Consider the following 18,401-nt stretch of genomic DNA (forward strand, 5'->3'; position numbering starts at 1 on the left):
TCAAACGGAAAGCAAACACGATCTCCGGCAGATAGGAGTTCCAATCTTTGTGCCTCTCAGAGTACGCGAAAAGCGTGTGCTTAACGTTGCGATTGACTCGTTCCGTGGGGTTCGACAGAGTATGATAGGTGGTCGTTTTCTTGTGCTTAATGCCGAGTGCAGCGCACGGATCAATGAACACCTTAGCAGTGAAGTAGGACGCGTTCTCTGTTATCAGCTGCTCTGGGAAACCGAACCAGGTGAATACGTCCATAAGCTTCTCCATGATCACTCGTACCATCAACTTTCTAAGAGGGAAAAGTTCAACCCACTTGCTGAAGTGATCCCTGACCACAAGCAAGAACTTGTTCGTACTCAGCGTCGTAGGATGTCGTCCCATGATGTCACACGCCGCGATTTGCCAGGGAGTCTGGCTGTTAATCGGGTGCATGAGGCCGGGTAGTCGTCCGCCTCGGGGCTCCACATTTTGGCACACATGGCACGAGCGGGCGTAGCGTATTACGTCCCTTTTCATGTCAAGCCAGGTAGCAAAGCTAGAGAACTTCGTGTAGGTCTTGAAGTCGCTTGCATGCCCAGCAATGCATGAGTCGTAAAAGTAGCTTAACAGTGCTGCTGCCAACGCTCGTGGCATCACCACCTTGAACGCCTCGTTTGTGTCGTTCTCGGAGGATATATATCTCAGCAGGACGCCGTCGGAATCCAGCAGACTCGAATCCATCCCGCTCACAGCACTGCCAGCTGTTTCCAAACGCTCCGCACCGACAGCAAAACCAGCTGTCTCCGTGTGAGCGGCGGCCCTGCCGCCCGGCTGCGTATTTCCGTTTGCTAGCCGCTGCAGACAAGCCCAATGCTCCCATGCCAACGCGCGCGCGGAGCAGCTGTTGCCATGACAACTATGTACATGCCATGGTTGCCTACACCAACGCGCAAGCGGAGCAGCTGTTCCCATGGCAAAATGTGGAAAATGGACGCGACGCCGGTAATTGCAAATGGCGGCGCCCTGCCGCCTCTGGGTGTTCGTGCTTTTCGATGACAGCAACGATGACTGCCGCTTGCGGCGACTCTCAGACTATGCGAGTGCCGTTTGGACAAGCTTAATTCAAGGTGGGTATTTTGTTCGCTTTCATTCTTTGCCTCGATGCCGGTGAAGCGGTGAAGCAACGATGTCTGCCGTAGGGGTGGTATGGGATAAGTTTAATGAAGGTGAGTAATTGATTGTGTGTGTGCGCGTAAGAGACTACATGAATACATGGCGTAAAAGAGTGTCGTTTGGCCAATTTATCTGGGATATTGGGCTGTCCGTTTTTTTTAGTGCGTAAGAGACTGCATGAATACATGGCGTAAAAGAGTGCCGTTTGGGCAAGCTTAATTCAATGTATGTGCAAATGGCTGCGTTCCACGACCACAGAACGGTTTACCCTGTGGACTTTCTTCTTAGAGCGGAAAAGAAAGAAGTTGTGAAGAACAAGGTACCGTGAATGGTACAGGTAAATATTCTAGGTAATGTTTTCTTTATTAGAAATTTGCCACAACTAGGGCTATTTTCATCTTGTTCAATCATGCGAATGTTTTAGATCTTCCTGGTATTTTCTGGCTTTAAAAGCCGTGAATGGTACAGGTAAATATAATAGGTAATTTTTTTTGTTAGAAATTTGCCAAAACTTGGGCTATTTTCATCTTGTTCAATAATGCAAATGTTTTAGAACCTCCTGGTATTTTTTGGCTTTTTTTGGATATGCCCAAAATTTGGTGCCTACGCACGCACGCAGTTTACCTGCAAAATCAGCTGGTGATGACAACACCTGTAGTTCACCTTTTGGTGTTTTCCGTCTTATTAAAGCTCAGTTTTCGGTGACAGCAGTTCCTTTGACATTAGTATATAATAGTCTGTCGAGTAGCTGGTCAACTTTAATTTATCCTCAATGTTCTTTTAAGTTTTGTTTGATTTGTGCCCAGTCATAACTGAAGCTTATATTGTGTGTAGTTATGCAGCATTCATTTGGGGGCTGAAATTTTTCAGAGCACTTTAAAATTACTCTCAAAAGTGCACTTTATCCTTAAATAATTTAGTTAACATGAGGTTCACGATTGCTATGCACTGAGAGAGCAATACAACCTGCTCATAACTGTACGTTGTACAAAGATTGCTTTTAAATATCGGGTCTGAAGCTGTGTAAGTGAGGTTGTATAATGACTAATAATAAGCTGGTCCATCTAAAAACAGATCTTTCATATGCGCAATTTCATATTCCAGGTAGCTGTGGCGTACAAAGTTTCTGAGCGGCAAACACTGAAATATACACCTCATTAGTGTTGCACCCAGCTTCAGTGCATGTTTACTCGAGATAGATTGCTCGAAATGTAGGTGCATGAAACTATATCTGAAGGGAATTTAGTGAGGATATTACTTCCAGTTCTCAACATTTGAAAGGCTCATACATATAGTGTAACGCTGAACAAACTTGCAAAGTCTTAGTCCCGTTTTGAGCTGTGCTAATTTCCCTTTCAATTCTACATGTATGAAATTATATGCATTTAAAAAAAAGATGAGGTCAGGCATGGTGTCAGTGAGGTCATTAATAGTTTCATTCTTGCTGAGATGGCCGCTTGCGCTGCTGGCTAAGCTTTCTCCAACCGTTACGAATTGCAAACATGCTCATGACAGAAGAAGAAAGTTGGCACATTTTGTAGGTGCCAGTCAGAGTGCTTTCATACATTGTGGAAGTAGTGTACTTTATTACATAGATAAGCTTCATGTAGTTACTATAATTTGAACTGCATGAAAACGTTGATGTATGGTGAACATGGTTAAACAAGAATAAAGGGAGGCCACAGTAAATGGCATACTGTCACTCAATTTCGAAAATGACACCTAATTTTAGTTGCATCTTGTCTTCTCTGTAGTGAAGCATAAGATATTAGAATACATGGATCACCACGTGGTATTTAGCTAGGCCTGCTATGTGATTTAAAATTCAATTTATTTTCTCATGCTGTTTCGGTTTAGACAGCCGGACAATGGCTATGACATGAAAGGTCAGTATAGGTCTCTGCTTCTTTATTTGTAGTCATCCTCACTCTTGAGACAGCTGGTTTTAGCATTGCAGTTAATGAAAAAAGAAGGAGCAGTTATATTGCAGTTTATTTTATGCCGCATGTGGCGTACACCGACCTTTGATATCACAACCATCTCCTAGCTGCTGGAATCAAAACAGCATCAATAGGAAATTCGATTGTAAATTATTTAGCCACTGATGTGTATGGGGTGATCCATATATACTAATGTATAACGCATCGTTTCAAGCAAGAAAACACGCAAGCAAAGATTTGGTGTGGGTATAGTCCTGTAAAAAAAGTGAAAAAGCAAGAAAGGAAGGAGGAGGAATGAGAACTACACGCACACACACAGATTTTGAAGAGCAATGAAGAGAGGTAGCGAGTGTGTTCCTTGCCTTACCTGCATTATGTTTCGCACGTCAAGAAAGCTGCAGGCAGGTAACGAGTAAGCCTATGTTTTTGGTGCAATTTATGCGAGGAGCTCCAAATTTTTGTGGACTTTGGCAATACATTTTGCTGCATGAATGTTCTCTCTTGTCAAGCTTAGAGTGGCGTTCCTATGTCGTTTTAGAGGCATAACTGCTTCATGGTGCTTTTCCAAATACACATACTAACTATAAATATGAGATAAATGTGGAGATGGTGCAAAGACAACGGCGACATTCTTGAAAGAACAAAAATGAAAAAGGATACTGCACCATTTTCACTATGAGCTCAGACCCACCTATTGATTTGTTGAATTCCATCAGCATTTTGTGAATGAAGATTCATCTCGGACTACTGTTTATTTCCAGAAATGAGACCACTGCCACTCGGAACAATGAATTGCAAAAGCTACAAAGGAATAATTTCAAAGCATATTAGGAAAAATAAATCTGTCACAACAAGAAACACACTGACATCAAGGGCAAATATTGTGAGAGATGTTTGAATGAATAGACTCTTTTGGTACAACCTTTGTCTTTCGTTCTATCAATTAACGGCCACAAATTTTAGACCTCCTCTCGTAAGCTTGCCAAGGTGTACCCAAGGTTGAGCAAAAAGGTCGGTTCGATTCGCCTGCACTCCCTGCACCAGTTTTCTAAAGTTCCGCAGCGGTGCCGCGAGCGTGCAGCGCCAGTTCCAGCAGTTCAAGTGCTGCTTACTTCCAAAACTAATGGTCGAGTGCAGGCCTGGTCGTCTGCTAGCCTTGGCGTCACCACCAAATTGCAGCCAGCAGCGTGGCGCCCAAATAAACGGCCGCCAACATCCCGAACCGCGTGAAGAATTTTCAAACAGCACATCGCAGCGAAGTGTTGCCATGAATCAGTCTCGATGCAACCTTGCGGCAGCTAAGCGAAACGCACGTGTGTTCTTTTAGTGAACACGACTGAGGTGCGCGTGCGCCGACTTGCATGCTAAGCGGTTGTTGCAACAACGTGCATCATGCGCTGTATACACGTGTTTACTTTTTAGCTAACATAACCGGCTTCGAGTACTAATATAACTTTATTAGTAGAAAGGATCGATAGACGCCGGTTACGGGTCCGTCGAGGGCACGATGGCCGAGAGATGCAAGGTGCCGGCGAGGGCCGCCGTCCCCACCTCCGTCGTCGCCTTCTCGGGTGACCACTCACGTTCCATGAGAGTCGGCGGGCCCGTGTGAGGCACTGTTGTCATCGTCGAGTGGAATAATTTGAGTATGTCCGCCGTTTATCGCAAAGCGCAAGCCATTGTCGCGAAAGCCGTCGTCTGCTTCCATGGCGGCTACAGCTGCACCATTTCGGAACCGGCCATTGAGGAGGTGCACAGTTTTCCTGCACTTTCCTGAACTAGACGTGCACAACGTCTGCACTTTTTTGAAAAGAATGGCGTCGTGCAGACGGCGCCATCTTGCACCGCTGAAACGAATGGCGAAGGGCAGCACCGCGAGAACCAGTTCACGAAGTGGAGGCGAATCGAGCGGACCTAAAGATTGAGAGCTGAAAGAGTTAACACAAAAAGACATAAGAAAATACAATGCGCCTCAGGGCCATCAACACGGCCCTTTATTCCAATTTGCGGCTAATTCAAAAACATCCCATTCGGTAATACTCTCTCGGGGGCTAAGTTGGTGCATGGTTTTGAAAACAGACGCGCAAAGCAGACAACGCTGGGGGAAGACAGACGAAACAAGTGCAACTGTTTATTCACCTATTGAAGCAAGTGAATATATAGACAAAAAGGCAAGAGCAGAGAGGGACCTACACATGCGCACAAGCAGAAACAATAAGGTAACAAATGGCTATAGAAAAAAATGTCTCAGCACATATCTAAAAAGAGACTTTTTTTTCGGTCAATTGTAAGCGAGGGTGTGCTTACACAATCTCTTCTGCCTTTGTTGATGTGGAACGCCTATATAAGATCACGGGCTGTAGTATCTTTGCCCCTGCTTAGGATTTTGTTTCCTTCAGCTTCGCCTGGCATTTTTTCTTCTTTTTCCCTGCAGGCTTTGCAGTAATGTGGTAAGAAAGAACACGTGCCGTTCTTTAAAGTGTGATTATGGTCAGCAAGGCTATCATTAATACATCAGCCCGTTTGGTCAATGTAAGATTTCCCACACGTCAGCGGGATCTGATAAACTACACCCACTGCACATTTCACAAACAGCGTCACATGCTTTTTCTGGCATTCTGCTTTTTTCGGTTTGTTTGAATCCATTTTGCTACACAAGGAGAACAGCTTCTTGGAGGTGGAAAAACTACACGAACTTTAAACTTTGCCTCAACATGTTTCAGATTGTGTGCCATCTTATGAAAATAAGGAATTATCACAGGTTTAGTTTTCTGTTTGGCAACATCGTTTTTTGCTCTGTTATTACACTCTTCTTTTTTGAACCTTTTTCAGTAACACTTTGGCAACTGAGCAGAGTAGGATAGCCAGCTTGTTGAAGCGTGGTCTAGCCTTTTTGCGGATCTATTCACTCGCTTTCCAAGTGAATACACAGTTGCAGAGTTGCTCTCGTTTCGTCTGTCTTTCTCCTGTGTTGTTTGTTTTGCGCAGTCTTTTTTCAAAATTCCATTCGGTGACACCTGACTGCCCCAAATGGCGGAAGTAGATGCACATCTGCTTCTGGCATTTTGGCCAATTAGGTGTCACTGAAAGGGATGTTTTCAACAGGGACACAAATTGGAATACAGGCCGAGATTCGCCTACCGTGTGGGAGTATGCCCATTTGGCAATGCACTGTAGTAAATGCAAGAAACATGGCTGCTGCCCTGCCCTTGATAACACAGTGTTCTTTGCAAAGGCAAGAGGTAAAGCTGAAAGGAAGGTAACTGAGGCTTTTATATGGCTAAGAATGACGACAAAAGTATATGAGCACGCCATCTATCGTCATCATTATCATCATCAGCATGACTGCGCCCACTGCAGGGCACAAGCCTCTCCCATGTCCTTACCATTAACCCTGTCCTTTGCCAGCTGCAGCCACCGTATCCCCGTAAACTTCCTAATCTCATCCGCCCACTTAACTTTCTGCCGTCCCCTGCTACTGTTGCCTTCTCTTGGAATCCACTCCGTTACCCCTAAGGACCAATGGTTGTTTTGCCTTCGCATTACATGCCCTGCCCAAGCCCATTTCTTCCTCTTAATTTCGACTAGGATGCCATTAACTCGTTTTGTTCCCTCACCCACTCTGCCCGCTTCCGGACTAATAACGTTACACCTAACATTTTTCTTTCCATGGCTCGCTGTGTTGTCCTTAACTTAAACTGAACCCTTTTCGTTAGCCTCTACGTTTCGGCCCCATAGGCGAGTACCGGCAAGATACAGTTGTTGTACACTTTTCTGTTGAGGGATATTGGTAAACTGCTATTCATGATCTGAGAGAACCGGCCATATACGCTCCACCCTTCTTATCCTTCTAGTTATATCCCTCTCATGATCCGGATCAGGTCTCTGCCTGCCCTAAGTAGACATATTCCCTTACCACTTCCAGCATCTCGCTTCCAATTGTGAACTGCTTTTCCCTTGCTAGGCTATTGAACATTACTTCGGCTTTCTGCATGTTAATTTTTAGACCCACCGTTTTGCTCTGTCTGTCGAAATCATTGATCATGCTTTGCAATTCATCTCGTGAGTGACTCAGCAAGGCAATGTCATCAGCAAATCACAGATTATTTAGGTATTATTTATTAACTCTTATCCCCAGCTGTTCCCAATTCAGGCCACATGATGTTATAACCCCTTTTTTGCTGTAGTATGCAGTCTCCTTTCATATTTTGTGCGTATACAAGGTGTCCGATTTAATTCAATACAAATGGTTTATTAAACATTGCATTTGCTGTACACCACAGCTTGGGAAGTTGAATAATCGGTGAGGCGGATGCCTCACTCAAGTGCAATGTAAATAATAAATGCTTATACATCTAACGCTTTCAGATTGGCTTTTTAAATCCTGCGTTTAGGTCATATCTATAGGGAATAACATGGCACATCCTGTATACCATGAGTATTCCGCCCAAACATATTCTTTAAGAATAAATGAAAACACTGAAATGGCTCCGTTGCGCCATCTTCTCACAATATGTCCAATGCTAATGGCAATTGCTAGAGTTTAGCAAGGCCGGAAATAAAAGCAGCGTTTTACCTGACGGACCATAACAGGTGCTGGCACCACATCGCTGGAACTCCTTTATAAAAATTTATTTCTCGCCAACAAAAAATATTTTTCTAGTTTTTTTTTTAATATGCGAAACTAAATGGGTTGACATTTGGCTATTTTTTTTGTCTAGCACCGTTGCCCACATAGCGTTTTCTGGTCCTCAATGTGGCCGTTTCCGAAAAAATCTATGTACTTTTTATTAAATTACAGAAAAACGCTAGGTTCAAGTTTAAATCAAACAGTGCTAGATCAAGGTTTCAGGCAAAACTCAAAAAAGTTTGCTTAAATTTAGACTCCAAGTTTAGTTTAAAAAATGTGGAAATCTTCAAATTTTTCTCCTGTTAGCACTTCCATTTTAAACCAAAATGGCATCATCCACAGTTTATTTTTTGAGGCATGACAGGGCATCTCAATACCTGACTACATGCAGAGATAAACTTTGCCAACAGGGACCGGTTCCTGAACAATAATTCTTGCAATATGCCCAGATGAAGGTGATGTCTTACACTTTAGAGCATAATATACGGAGATTTTTTTTTCTTTTTTTTTTTGAAAGGTCTCTACTCTTCTGTTGGGACTGGTCTTCCATGAATTTTCTCAGCAAAATCTAAAATACCAAGAATTTGGTGCATCTCCTTTCGTGTGGAGTGACTCTGCTGTCCCCAAATTTAATTCTTGAAATCGACTGGGAAGTACTGTAAAAAAAATTGTTTCATGAACCTCGGTGGCTGTGAATAGTGACGAAACATTCAAGAAACGGGCAATTTTCTCTGTTAAGGTTTTCTGCCTAGATACATGCCTTACGGAGCATACTTGTCCCCAACAGTTTTATGTTTTCTGGACCACTTGTTTCGTTGCACTCCTAGGACCGCAGCCCAGGTCTATACAACTGCTTTTTTTTTCAAATTTATGAATTTTAAATTTCTTGTATGAAATTGTCTTCTCACTTTAATATGTCAACAAACACTGAATCTCAAAAATTCAAAACAAAAATTTGAGCTTTGCGAAACAAAAAGAATTACAAGAATGACTTCACCGTGCAAGAACAATGAATGTTGAACTAGCCTTCTGCCATATTTTCTTAGCTTTGCAGGTTTCAAAAAAAATATATATATCGGAAAATAATGTTCTGCACATAAAACAGTGACATTTGGTGAGAGCAGTCACAAAATTATTTTTAAATTGCTCAAAAAATTTCATGTAAATACAGCTAGAAATAAACTAAATTTTGTTGAAAGTTGCGTCCCTTCTGAAATGGAGGTGTGGGACAGACTGCCGGACATATCATGCTGACTTGAAATCCTATTGTTTACATCGAGTGCCGTATTGCTTGCTGCATTGCCTTTCTGACTGGTTCTCGCATTTCCTTGTCAAGTGCGAGTGAACTTTGAAAATGGGCAAGGTGCCACCTCTTTTTGACACAGAGTGGCACATGACCAGAAATGTTGTTTGAAGTAATGGCCATTTGGCAATCACTAAGTGCCAGCAGACTGGTTGGAAATATGCAGAAATCACTTTTGCTTGACACTTAAGCAGCCGACCATGATGCAGGCATAGTTTTGCTGTGAGACTGTTTATTGCAATGGGTGCACTCCAAAAACTCCACGTTGTAGCACTCTGTATGTAGCCACTGTCTGCAAGTTAGCACATCTGTTCTTCCATGGCAGAGATAAAGGTGACCCCTTGCCATTATTTGTATCCAAAGAGTCTCCCCATGCATCACTCCCACTATAGTGGCAGTGTTTATCATGCTGGTCGTCCTTTGATACAGCCACATTAGAAGATGCATGCAAAGTTAGTGGGCTTCCTCATAACAGGAACATTGAAGGGACTCTCTGAATAAACACTGAAGCTTGTTTGGCTGGCTGCTGTTTACTTCAGAAAGTTTTGCATAATACCTTTTCTGTGTGCTCAACTTACTGCCCTACCATTTATGTACTTTTTTTTGTCATAGCAGGGATGAGGGGCGTTCTTTAGGAAGGCCATGCATATCATGCGAAACCAGGTGGTGTTTTTCGACTACTGCATGGTTATAGAGGCATGCCTCGTTCATATGGTACTTTCGTCTCCCGTCAAGACTGTCCATAACAAATTGGGAAACAAAATAAAAATAAGACATTTATTCAGATATATACCGTGGGATTACAGTATGCTTTTCTGCATAACAACAAGCAGTGAATTGCTAATTATAATCATAGAAACGTGAACATTTTCCCGGCCGCAAAAGTTGTATTGCGGTGCGAAGTGCCTCACAGGTCATGAGAGACATGATGGCAAGATTCGCACTGGGTGTCCGATTCTGTGTTTGCTGTTGTATCCACAATGGCCCTGTAGACGACTTGCTTGTTCACCAGTCGTTCATCACTTCCTGGTCTACTGCATCAGCTGCAGGCATTCCTGAAGGCTCACGAGGAGGATGTCATTGATGCGCACATTCATTTGCCTGTGACCTCCCTGAGAGGAATGCGGTTTCTTGGCTGCTCTTTATCAATGATGGTGAGCCAATGTAAATGTGGGCTTTGTTGGCTATGCAGAATCCTTCCAGGTTTCTGTGTGCGTTTGCACCTTTTGTACTGGAGTTATAGGTTCCCTGGTTCACCTATCTGTTTGCATATGTTTCTGTGTTCATGTTAGCATCATTTGCATGCTCCCTAACGAAATTTCAATTCTTGTGCAGGATGTCTGCACAATGAGACACTGCACTGCTGAGTTGAGCCGTTCCCGAATCTGTCAGTATCGATGCTAGAGTCTGTGCGTCAAAGCCGAGGTCAACTGTTGGACCTGTCTAACTTCCAAAGTTTAATTTCGGTTTCATTCCTCACTGGTTGGACTAAATTAAATTGTTCTTGCTGCTTATACTTGTAAATTTAGAGCTTTGAACTGCTGTTAAGCTCAGTTCCTCTGCACTTAACTGCAGTCACATCTCAAGACCAAATACCGCTTAATTTTCACTGCAACTGTCTTTCTTGTGTGCTTTCTTTTCCCCGAGTGGTCATCCCAATGCAAGTGAACAGGTTTGTTTTCATTATTTTTTGAGTGGCTTTGTTCTCTTTGCAGGCGCAGGTTGGCGCAACAAAAGTTGGTGAAGCTTCCATTATTTTCTTTACAATGTTGAAATGCTTATAGAGGTGGTCATTTGAAAATTTATTTTCACATCCCGCAGCCTCAGGTGAAACTGTGGCGTGAGGAGCGGAAATAATATGTACCCCAGTGTGCCCTTCTGAACACCTGCCCGATGACAGCAGGATCTAATACACTGAATATTGTGCAGTGGAATTTTTTCCTTACATATTTCTTTGTACACTTTTTTCCCAGAAGTGGTTGCCCTCATCCTACAAAGTAATGCAGCTAGTGCTGTGCAGAAAAAAGACACTGACAATAGTTTGCTGCCTGATTTTCAAGCTATGCAACAGCTGAAATGCGCTGGAGACTATACCTCAACACCCGCCGCGGTGGCCCAGTGGTTATGGCGCTCGGCTGCTGGCCCGAAAGACGCGGGTTCAATCCCGGCCGCGGCGGCCGAATTTCTAGTGCACAGGATTCATTGTACATTGGATCCCACTGTCTTAGGTACAGTTTCTTTAATGGCAGACTGGGGTACTTTTAAATGATTGTTTTCACGAGCATTGCAAAAATGTAAGTCAGAGAATGGTGGTTTCCTCAGCTTTCATTGCAGAGTATGCAGATGCCAACATATCTTTGACATATTGTAACGGGAAGAAGCATATCTGATAACCTGAGAAATTGTCTGAACAGAAATAATTCATAGTCTGAAAAGAAAAAACTGCACATCTACTCCGGCTCACATTTTACTGCAGAAACCTGCCGTCATGATGATGATTCTTATTCGTTCACAGTGCCAGCACTCTTTACTGCATAAGTCTGTGCAAGAGTGCGAACAGTAAATGGCAAGCAGCAGCAGCAGTGCATCATCCTTTCCCCTGTATTCATTGTCTGTATACTTAACCAAAAATAAAAATTACAATTACTGACGCTGCAAGACCAGGCCCATTCTCATCAAACAAGCCATTTCCTACAATGTACTTCGCACTAAGGCACTGCGAGTTTTCTGTTCGAAACATAAGTTACGGAGCTGCACACCAGAGTTCCCACAACTTTCTGCGCAGTGCGGATGTCAGACGAGTGATGTATTCCTTCCAGTCCTCATAAATTGGCAGTCAAACCACACCTTCGGTCACATGCAGCGTCACACTGATGTGGATGTTTGTTTTCTGTACAGTATGGTACGCTTTTAAAGGGAACATGCGGTCGCATGAAGTTGACTTTCCGCGAGGCGCTGCTGAGGAAAGCCGGAAAGAATGCCAAGCTGATTATGGTCCCTGAGATTTTTTCGACATTCTGTCCCCATGCATAGATCTTTTTTCACACCCACAACACATCGATTACCCCTTCTCGCTGCTGAATTGGCTTTTTCCATTCTGTGGTCGCGTTTTGTGCGAAATAAGCAACATTTTCTGCGGACTAGATTATCCATGTGTGAGTGAATTGGTTCATATGCCACTTAACGCGTACAGTACACGTTGATAAACAGTAATAAACATGCTCTTCTTATCGACAGATTCATGCACTAACACTGCGCCTTGGTTTAATCGGCACATACATCGCTGAAACAATAACAAAAAACGCCTTTATAGACAGGCTGACTGCTGGAAATGCTACAAAGGCTTGAAATGCTACAAAGCATGCGATAAGGATTATCAGTTGATGTCTAAAAAATGATGTCATTGCATGGCATCAATTTTTTGGGAAGGAAGCATTCAAGTATTTTTTTATTTATTTACACATACTGCTGTTTCTTCTCTTAGAGGCATAACAGGGGTGGGCTACACAGCATTTTTTTACAACAATGTCAATAACATAGTTAGGCAGTTCTTTTTGAAATTGATTGCTTAGCAATGCACGCAGATCACCGTCTAAGTTATTCCATAATTTAATATTCTGTGGACCTTGATATGCCGGCCTGTTGACATTGCAGATCTGCAAGCTTGAGCCATTTTCGCAAGCCACCCAAGACAAACACATTAGGTAAAAAATTGTGAAGCGTAGTAGTGATGTGATTGTTAAAGAGTGCAGGAAGACGGAACACATGAAAGGAAGACAAGCAACACAACCACTGAAGCAAATGGATCATTACCAACTCGCCCAAACAGAAGCTTTAATTCAGTAGTGATATGTTCACTTTTTAAAGAACTGGTGAGTGGTTCCAGCAGCTTTACATCGTACCAGTCATTTTAGTTTTCATTTACTCACTGCAGTATGTTTTTTCACATTCACACTGCTCTGATATAATAAGTACCAGCCCTCCTGACATGTATGATCTTGACAAAACTGAACGAAATTTGGGTCCGCAGATAAACTCATATACATGCGCCATAACTAATAGCAACATTTCCAAGGCAATCATGAGGGAACATGCACGCTCCATTCACTGGCATAATGCCAGGCAACTGGTACACAAGCCACCACCGCACCAATGAAGTTTTTCCTACACAGCCACATTCTGCAAACCTTTGAGGCTGACAAAACAGAAGATAGCAGTGCAGCACATGGTCATGACTGACTCAATATTTCTGGATGATAGGATTTAACAAAAGTGGCCATGGAAAACTCTGTCAAACATGCACATAGCTAACATACAACAGAGGAGAACCGTACATTGGTGAGTTGTTGGTATACCATGGCAACAGCAGCACCACAAGACAATGGCACAGGATCAGCACAGCCCTCTAGTTCTTCTGTCAATATCTTTTGGTGCTTCTTCTACCACAAATTGAATATTCTATATTCAGTACTTCTCATGATAACTTGGTATCTTGCAAATACTTAAAAAAATCTATATTTAGAATGAACTTAAACACTTGTACCCATTCTTGAATTACTCTTAACATGCTTCAAGCTTTTTTTTTTCTGGGAAGGGGGGGGGGGGGGAAACGAGATGCTGGCAGAAAACTTCAAACGTGTTTGCTATGTCCTTTTGCATACATTCCTCCCAGATATTTTTGGGGGCACTGTGTTATCTGTTCTTATAAGTAAACACAGGTTTTTTTGTAATGCTCCTTTCCTTATTCTCAATTTGCTGTTAACTATTGTCACAACCCTGCTAGGGACACGTTGTTTGACCCCTCGTTGACCTTACGAAAAAGAAAAAAAGATGTCTCGGGGAAACTACCCGTGGAATCTCCCACGCACACTCCCCTTGTGTCGGACCGTGAGACGCGACCGACGATACACAAGAAGAAAAAGAAAAAGAAGAAAAGAAAAAGAAGAAGGAAAGAAGAAGAAAAGGAAGAAGAAAAAGAAGAAAAAGAAAAAGAAGAAGAAAAAGGAAAAGAGAAAGGAAAAGAAGAAGAAGGAAAAGAAGAAGAAAAAAAAGAAGGAAAAGAAGAAGAAAAAAAGAAGAAGAAAAAAAGAAGAAAAAAAAGAAGAAGAAAAAAAGAAGAAGAAAAAGAAGAAAAAAAGAAGAAGAGAAAAAGAAGAAAAAGAAAAAAAAGAAGAAGAAAAAGAAAAAGAAGAAGAAAAAGAAAAAAAAGAAGAAGAAGAAGAAAAAGAAAAAGAAAAAGAAGAAGGAAAAGAAGGAAAAGAAAAAGAAGAAAAAGAAGAAGGAAAAGAAGGAAAAGAAAAAGAAAAAGAAGAAGAAGAAGAAGAAGTTTATTCACATCACATTACATGATGCAGGAAGCCTGCAGAAAAAGCTGCCAGAAGCCAGCTTGACAGGGCCGCAGGCCCCCTTTCATTGGCAATTTGCGGAATGTCGTAAAAAAAGTTTATACACAGCATATTTTATAACATCACAAAAGTGAAAAATACAACATATTACAAGAAAAACGCTAAAACATATATATTGTTACCACATTTCAGTGTAACACGTGCTCACATTTTTAATACATTTATGGGGAAATATTATAGACACAAAATCTCGTTTTACTTCGTTTTGAAAAGATCGCGCAGTGCTTTGAAAGTTATATTGTCGAGTTGGATATTTTTAGCTTGCAAACTGTTTAGTAATCGGGGTAACTTGTTTTGCAGCATTTGTAGACCGCATGTAGTTCTACTTGTGTTAACCTTCCATGGTTCAAAATGACGCGTCTGGTATGAATCTACAATCATTTCTAGCTGAGGTATGTTCTTAGTAGTACAATTGTTACATTTAGTTTCTTGTTTGAACAACTTTCAAAGCCGGTAGTCATAGGATTTTGTTACTGGAATTACATTGTATTTTTTAAATAATTCATGTGTGTGGTAGTGCATTGGTACATTTTCGACAGCTCTTAACTTTTTTTGGAGAATGAGCACTCTGTCTATATTAGATTTAGTAGTCGATGCCCACACCAAGTGACAATAATTAAGTCTAGGGGAGAAAAGACCATTATAAATCAGCATCAGAATGTGGCGAGGGAATACATGGCGATTTCGCGAAACAATGCCTACTATTTGTGATAGTTTTTTTGTAATATAATCTATGTGGGCATCCTATGACATTGTGTTTTGAAAAATGACACCCAGAGTTTTAAAACTAGACACAATCTCTACAGGAGTTGACCGTAGTGTAATTGTGTTTTGTGTGTATGTTTTTGTGCCTAGTATGATACAAAACTGCTTTAGTTTTATCAGCATTAATCTTCAAGCTATTTTTTGGGTCCATTCATCAAGCTTAGCAAGCGCTACATTTGCTGCAGCTATTAGCTGATCACTTGATTCTCCTGTGAAAAAACACGCTTGTATCATCCGCATAATTCACAAAAGTAGCGGATGGAGCGATACCGTAAACATCGTTCACGTACAAATTGAACAAAAAGGGGCCCAGGATGCTGCCTTGCGGCACACCCTGGGAAACATGAAGTGCATCTGATAAAGAATCACCAATGGCTACAATTTGGGTACGATGTTTAAGGTAGGATTCCATAAGAACACCGGCCTTTCCGCGAATGCCATAATGTTCTAACTTCCTAATAAGTATTGCGTGGCTGATAGTGTCGAATGCTTTCGAGAAGTCAACGTAAAGGCCCAAGACTAGCTTACCTTTCTCCAAACCGCTTAAAATGTGTTCTTTCTGCGTCAAGAGGGCAAGTTCAGTGCTGAATCCTTTGCGGAAACCGAACTGGCTACTAGCTAGCAATTTGTGTTTTTCTTGAAATGCTGTCAATCGGTTTAAAATAGCTTTTTCAAAGAATTGATATGGGCCGATAATTTCCCATATCATTTTTGTCACCTTTCTTATATAGCACGCTTACTTGAGCGACCTGCCTTTTGGGCGGAAATATGGCCTGCTGAAAGCATAAATTAAGTACATGCATTAAGCATGGAGCAAGAAAATGTGCAACGTGTTTGATTGGTTTTACCTGAATTCCATCTACGTCTTTGGCACTGCTATTTCTTAAATTCAGAATTATGCTTGCAATTTCTGTTTCACTTACTGGAGTCAGAAACACCGAGTTATCATTACGCGGAAAGTTTGCTAGGTCATTGGAGCAAATGGCGGTGTTACCTTGAACAAAATGTTGGTTGAATGCGTTCGCGAGGGTTTCTCCTGTTAACTCAGCATCATGTCTTTTTATCTTACACACTTTTTCAGTTCCTATCTTGTAATTTAGCATCGAGTTCAGTCTACGCCAAACTGCATCCATTTGTCCTGCTGCAGGCATAAATACATTGTCTAAATATTCACGTCTGGCTTTTTTTATATCTTTATCTAGATGATTACGGAAAGCTTTAAATTCTAGTAGTATTTTTTTGTCTTTGCTTTTGACAAATTGGTGATACAAGTTATTCTTTTTTCTAATCCTCGCGGAAAGTTCTGCGTTAACCCATGGTTTTCGGATTTTTCTACCGTTCTTCCTTGCTACTAAAGGAAAACTCTCCTCATAGATTGGTTTCAGCATTTTCATGAATGTGTCATAAGCAACGTTCGCATCTTCGCTACCAAAAACTTGATCCCACGAAGTGCGTGAAACTTTGCTATAAAACTTGGAAAGGTTGCAGTGTGTCATATGTTGAACGAAATATGCATGTCGTGCTTTATTTTTGCTGAACTGACTTTTGGCGCACAAAAATATAGGCAAGTGATCACTGAGATCTGACGTAAGTACACCCGCTTTGATTCTACATGCGTCAATATTAGTAAGGAACACATCAATTAATGAGGATGAACTTTCTGTCACTCTCGTTGGCATATCAATAGTGTTCCTAATGCCATGCGTGTTCAACAAAGCAGAAAAGTTAGTTTGCAAAGAAGCATTCGTCATATTTATGTTAATATCACCACCAAATATAATACTATAACGATTAATATCAACAAAGGAGAACAGCGTTTCTAAGTAGTCAAAGAAAGGCGCCATCTTTCCATGTGGAGGACGGTAACAAACTACCAACAAATTGTTGTGAACAAGAACAGATACAATTTCATAATCATCTGTAACGATGGAAAAATTTTCAAGCAGTTCATATTCGTACATTTTGTTTATCAAAATGCAAATTCCGCCACCCCTTCCAGAGGAGCGATTTAAGTAACAAGATTTATACCCAGCAAGTTTATAAACGTCGGTGCTGTCCGTTGACCATGTCTCAGTTAGCAATACACAATCTAGTGACTCATTTAGCTCATCAAGAAGTAAATCCAGACCTAATTTTTTATATTTGATTGATCTTATGTTCAGATGAAAGCATTTAAATGACTGCAAAAACGGTTTCCCTATGTGTTTCTGGAAGTCGGGCGGCAAAACGTAGGACGCCATATTCATGGGTCATCCGCCTTTAGGCAAGCTTCTCCAGGTCGCCAACGTTCGCTACCAATTCTGCATTCAGTCCATCAGCCTTTCGTACCAGAACTCGGCCATTGCTATGCCACACGTATTTGTATTTCTTAACTTTTGCCCAGTTCTTAGCCTCGAACAACAGTGCACGGGTTCTTTTCGTTAGGTTTTCTAGCACGAAGATATTTCCGTCTGCTTCTTGCAGTTTCTTTCTGTTTTGCCACCACGCGTCCCTGTCAGCTTGCCTTGCGAAACGACAAATTATGCCTGGGATCTTATCTTTTTTTGCTGGCAGACGGTGAACTGCCACTACATCATTCTCTGAGAGTGCAGGAAGTTTAATTTGGGCAGTCAGTGCATTTATCTTATCCAACAGGTTTTCTTTATCAGTTTCTTGGATGCCAAGAAATTCTAGGTTGAGGCGGCGGCTCCTCCATTCAAGGTCATCAATGTCATCTTTCAGTTGAGTGACATCATCATTCTGTGTTTCGACCTTTTCCACCCTCTTCCTTAGTTCTTTCACCTCGCGCTCGTTCCGCTCTGTGCGTGAAAGCAAATCATCGTACTGGTCGCTTAACAGCTGCAATGAGTCTTCGATACCGTCAATCGTTTCTTTAAGAGGCAGCAGTTGGTCAAGCTTATCACTAATTGCCATCATCCAGATCCTCAGATCCGTGCTATCATCACTGGCGAGTTTTGCATCCTGCGTAGCCGGCGTGCGTGCTTTCGAGCGCCTACAAAAGATGCAGCGCCAGGCTTTACGGTATTCATCTCCCTTTGTTTTGAGCGTAGCATCGGTAATTCCGGCGCATTTCCCAGTGTGGTATCTGTGACCACACTCACTGCAGTCAATAGTGCCATCTGACGAGGTGCAATCTACAGAACACACAGAGCACTGCAAATGTGGGGGCATTGTCACAAAACGTCACGCCTTGGCAGCAGCAGCAGCG

The 18,401-nt window shown here is 42.0% G+C and overlaps 1 protein-coding gene across 1 annotated transcript; it reads right to left on the reverse strand.

Annotated features, from left to right (window-relative positions):
- Positions 1 to 16,990: 16,990 nt before the first annotated feature.
- On the reverse strand, positions 16,991 to 18,207 carry LOC144100715 (uncharacterized). Its single transcript, XM_077633556.1, has one exon. It carries the CDS (start codon positions 18,107 to 18,109, stop codon positions 17,453 to 17,455), a length of 657 nt encoding a protein of 218 aa, XP_077489682.1. The 5' UTR covers positions 18,110 to 18,207; the 3' UTR covers positions 16,991 to 17,452.
- Positions 18,208 to 18,401: the final 194 nt, after the last annotated feature.

The sequence above is a fragment of the Amblyomma americanum genome, chromosome 8, assembly GCF_052857255.1.
Source record: "Amblyomma americanum isolate KBUSLIRL-KWMA chromosome 8, ASM5285725v1, whole genome shotgun sequence".
NCBI classification, from domain to species: domain Eukaryota; kingdom Metazoa; phylum Arthropoda; class Arachnida; order Ixodida; family Ixodidae; genus Amblyomma; species Amblyomma americanum.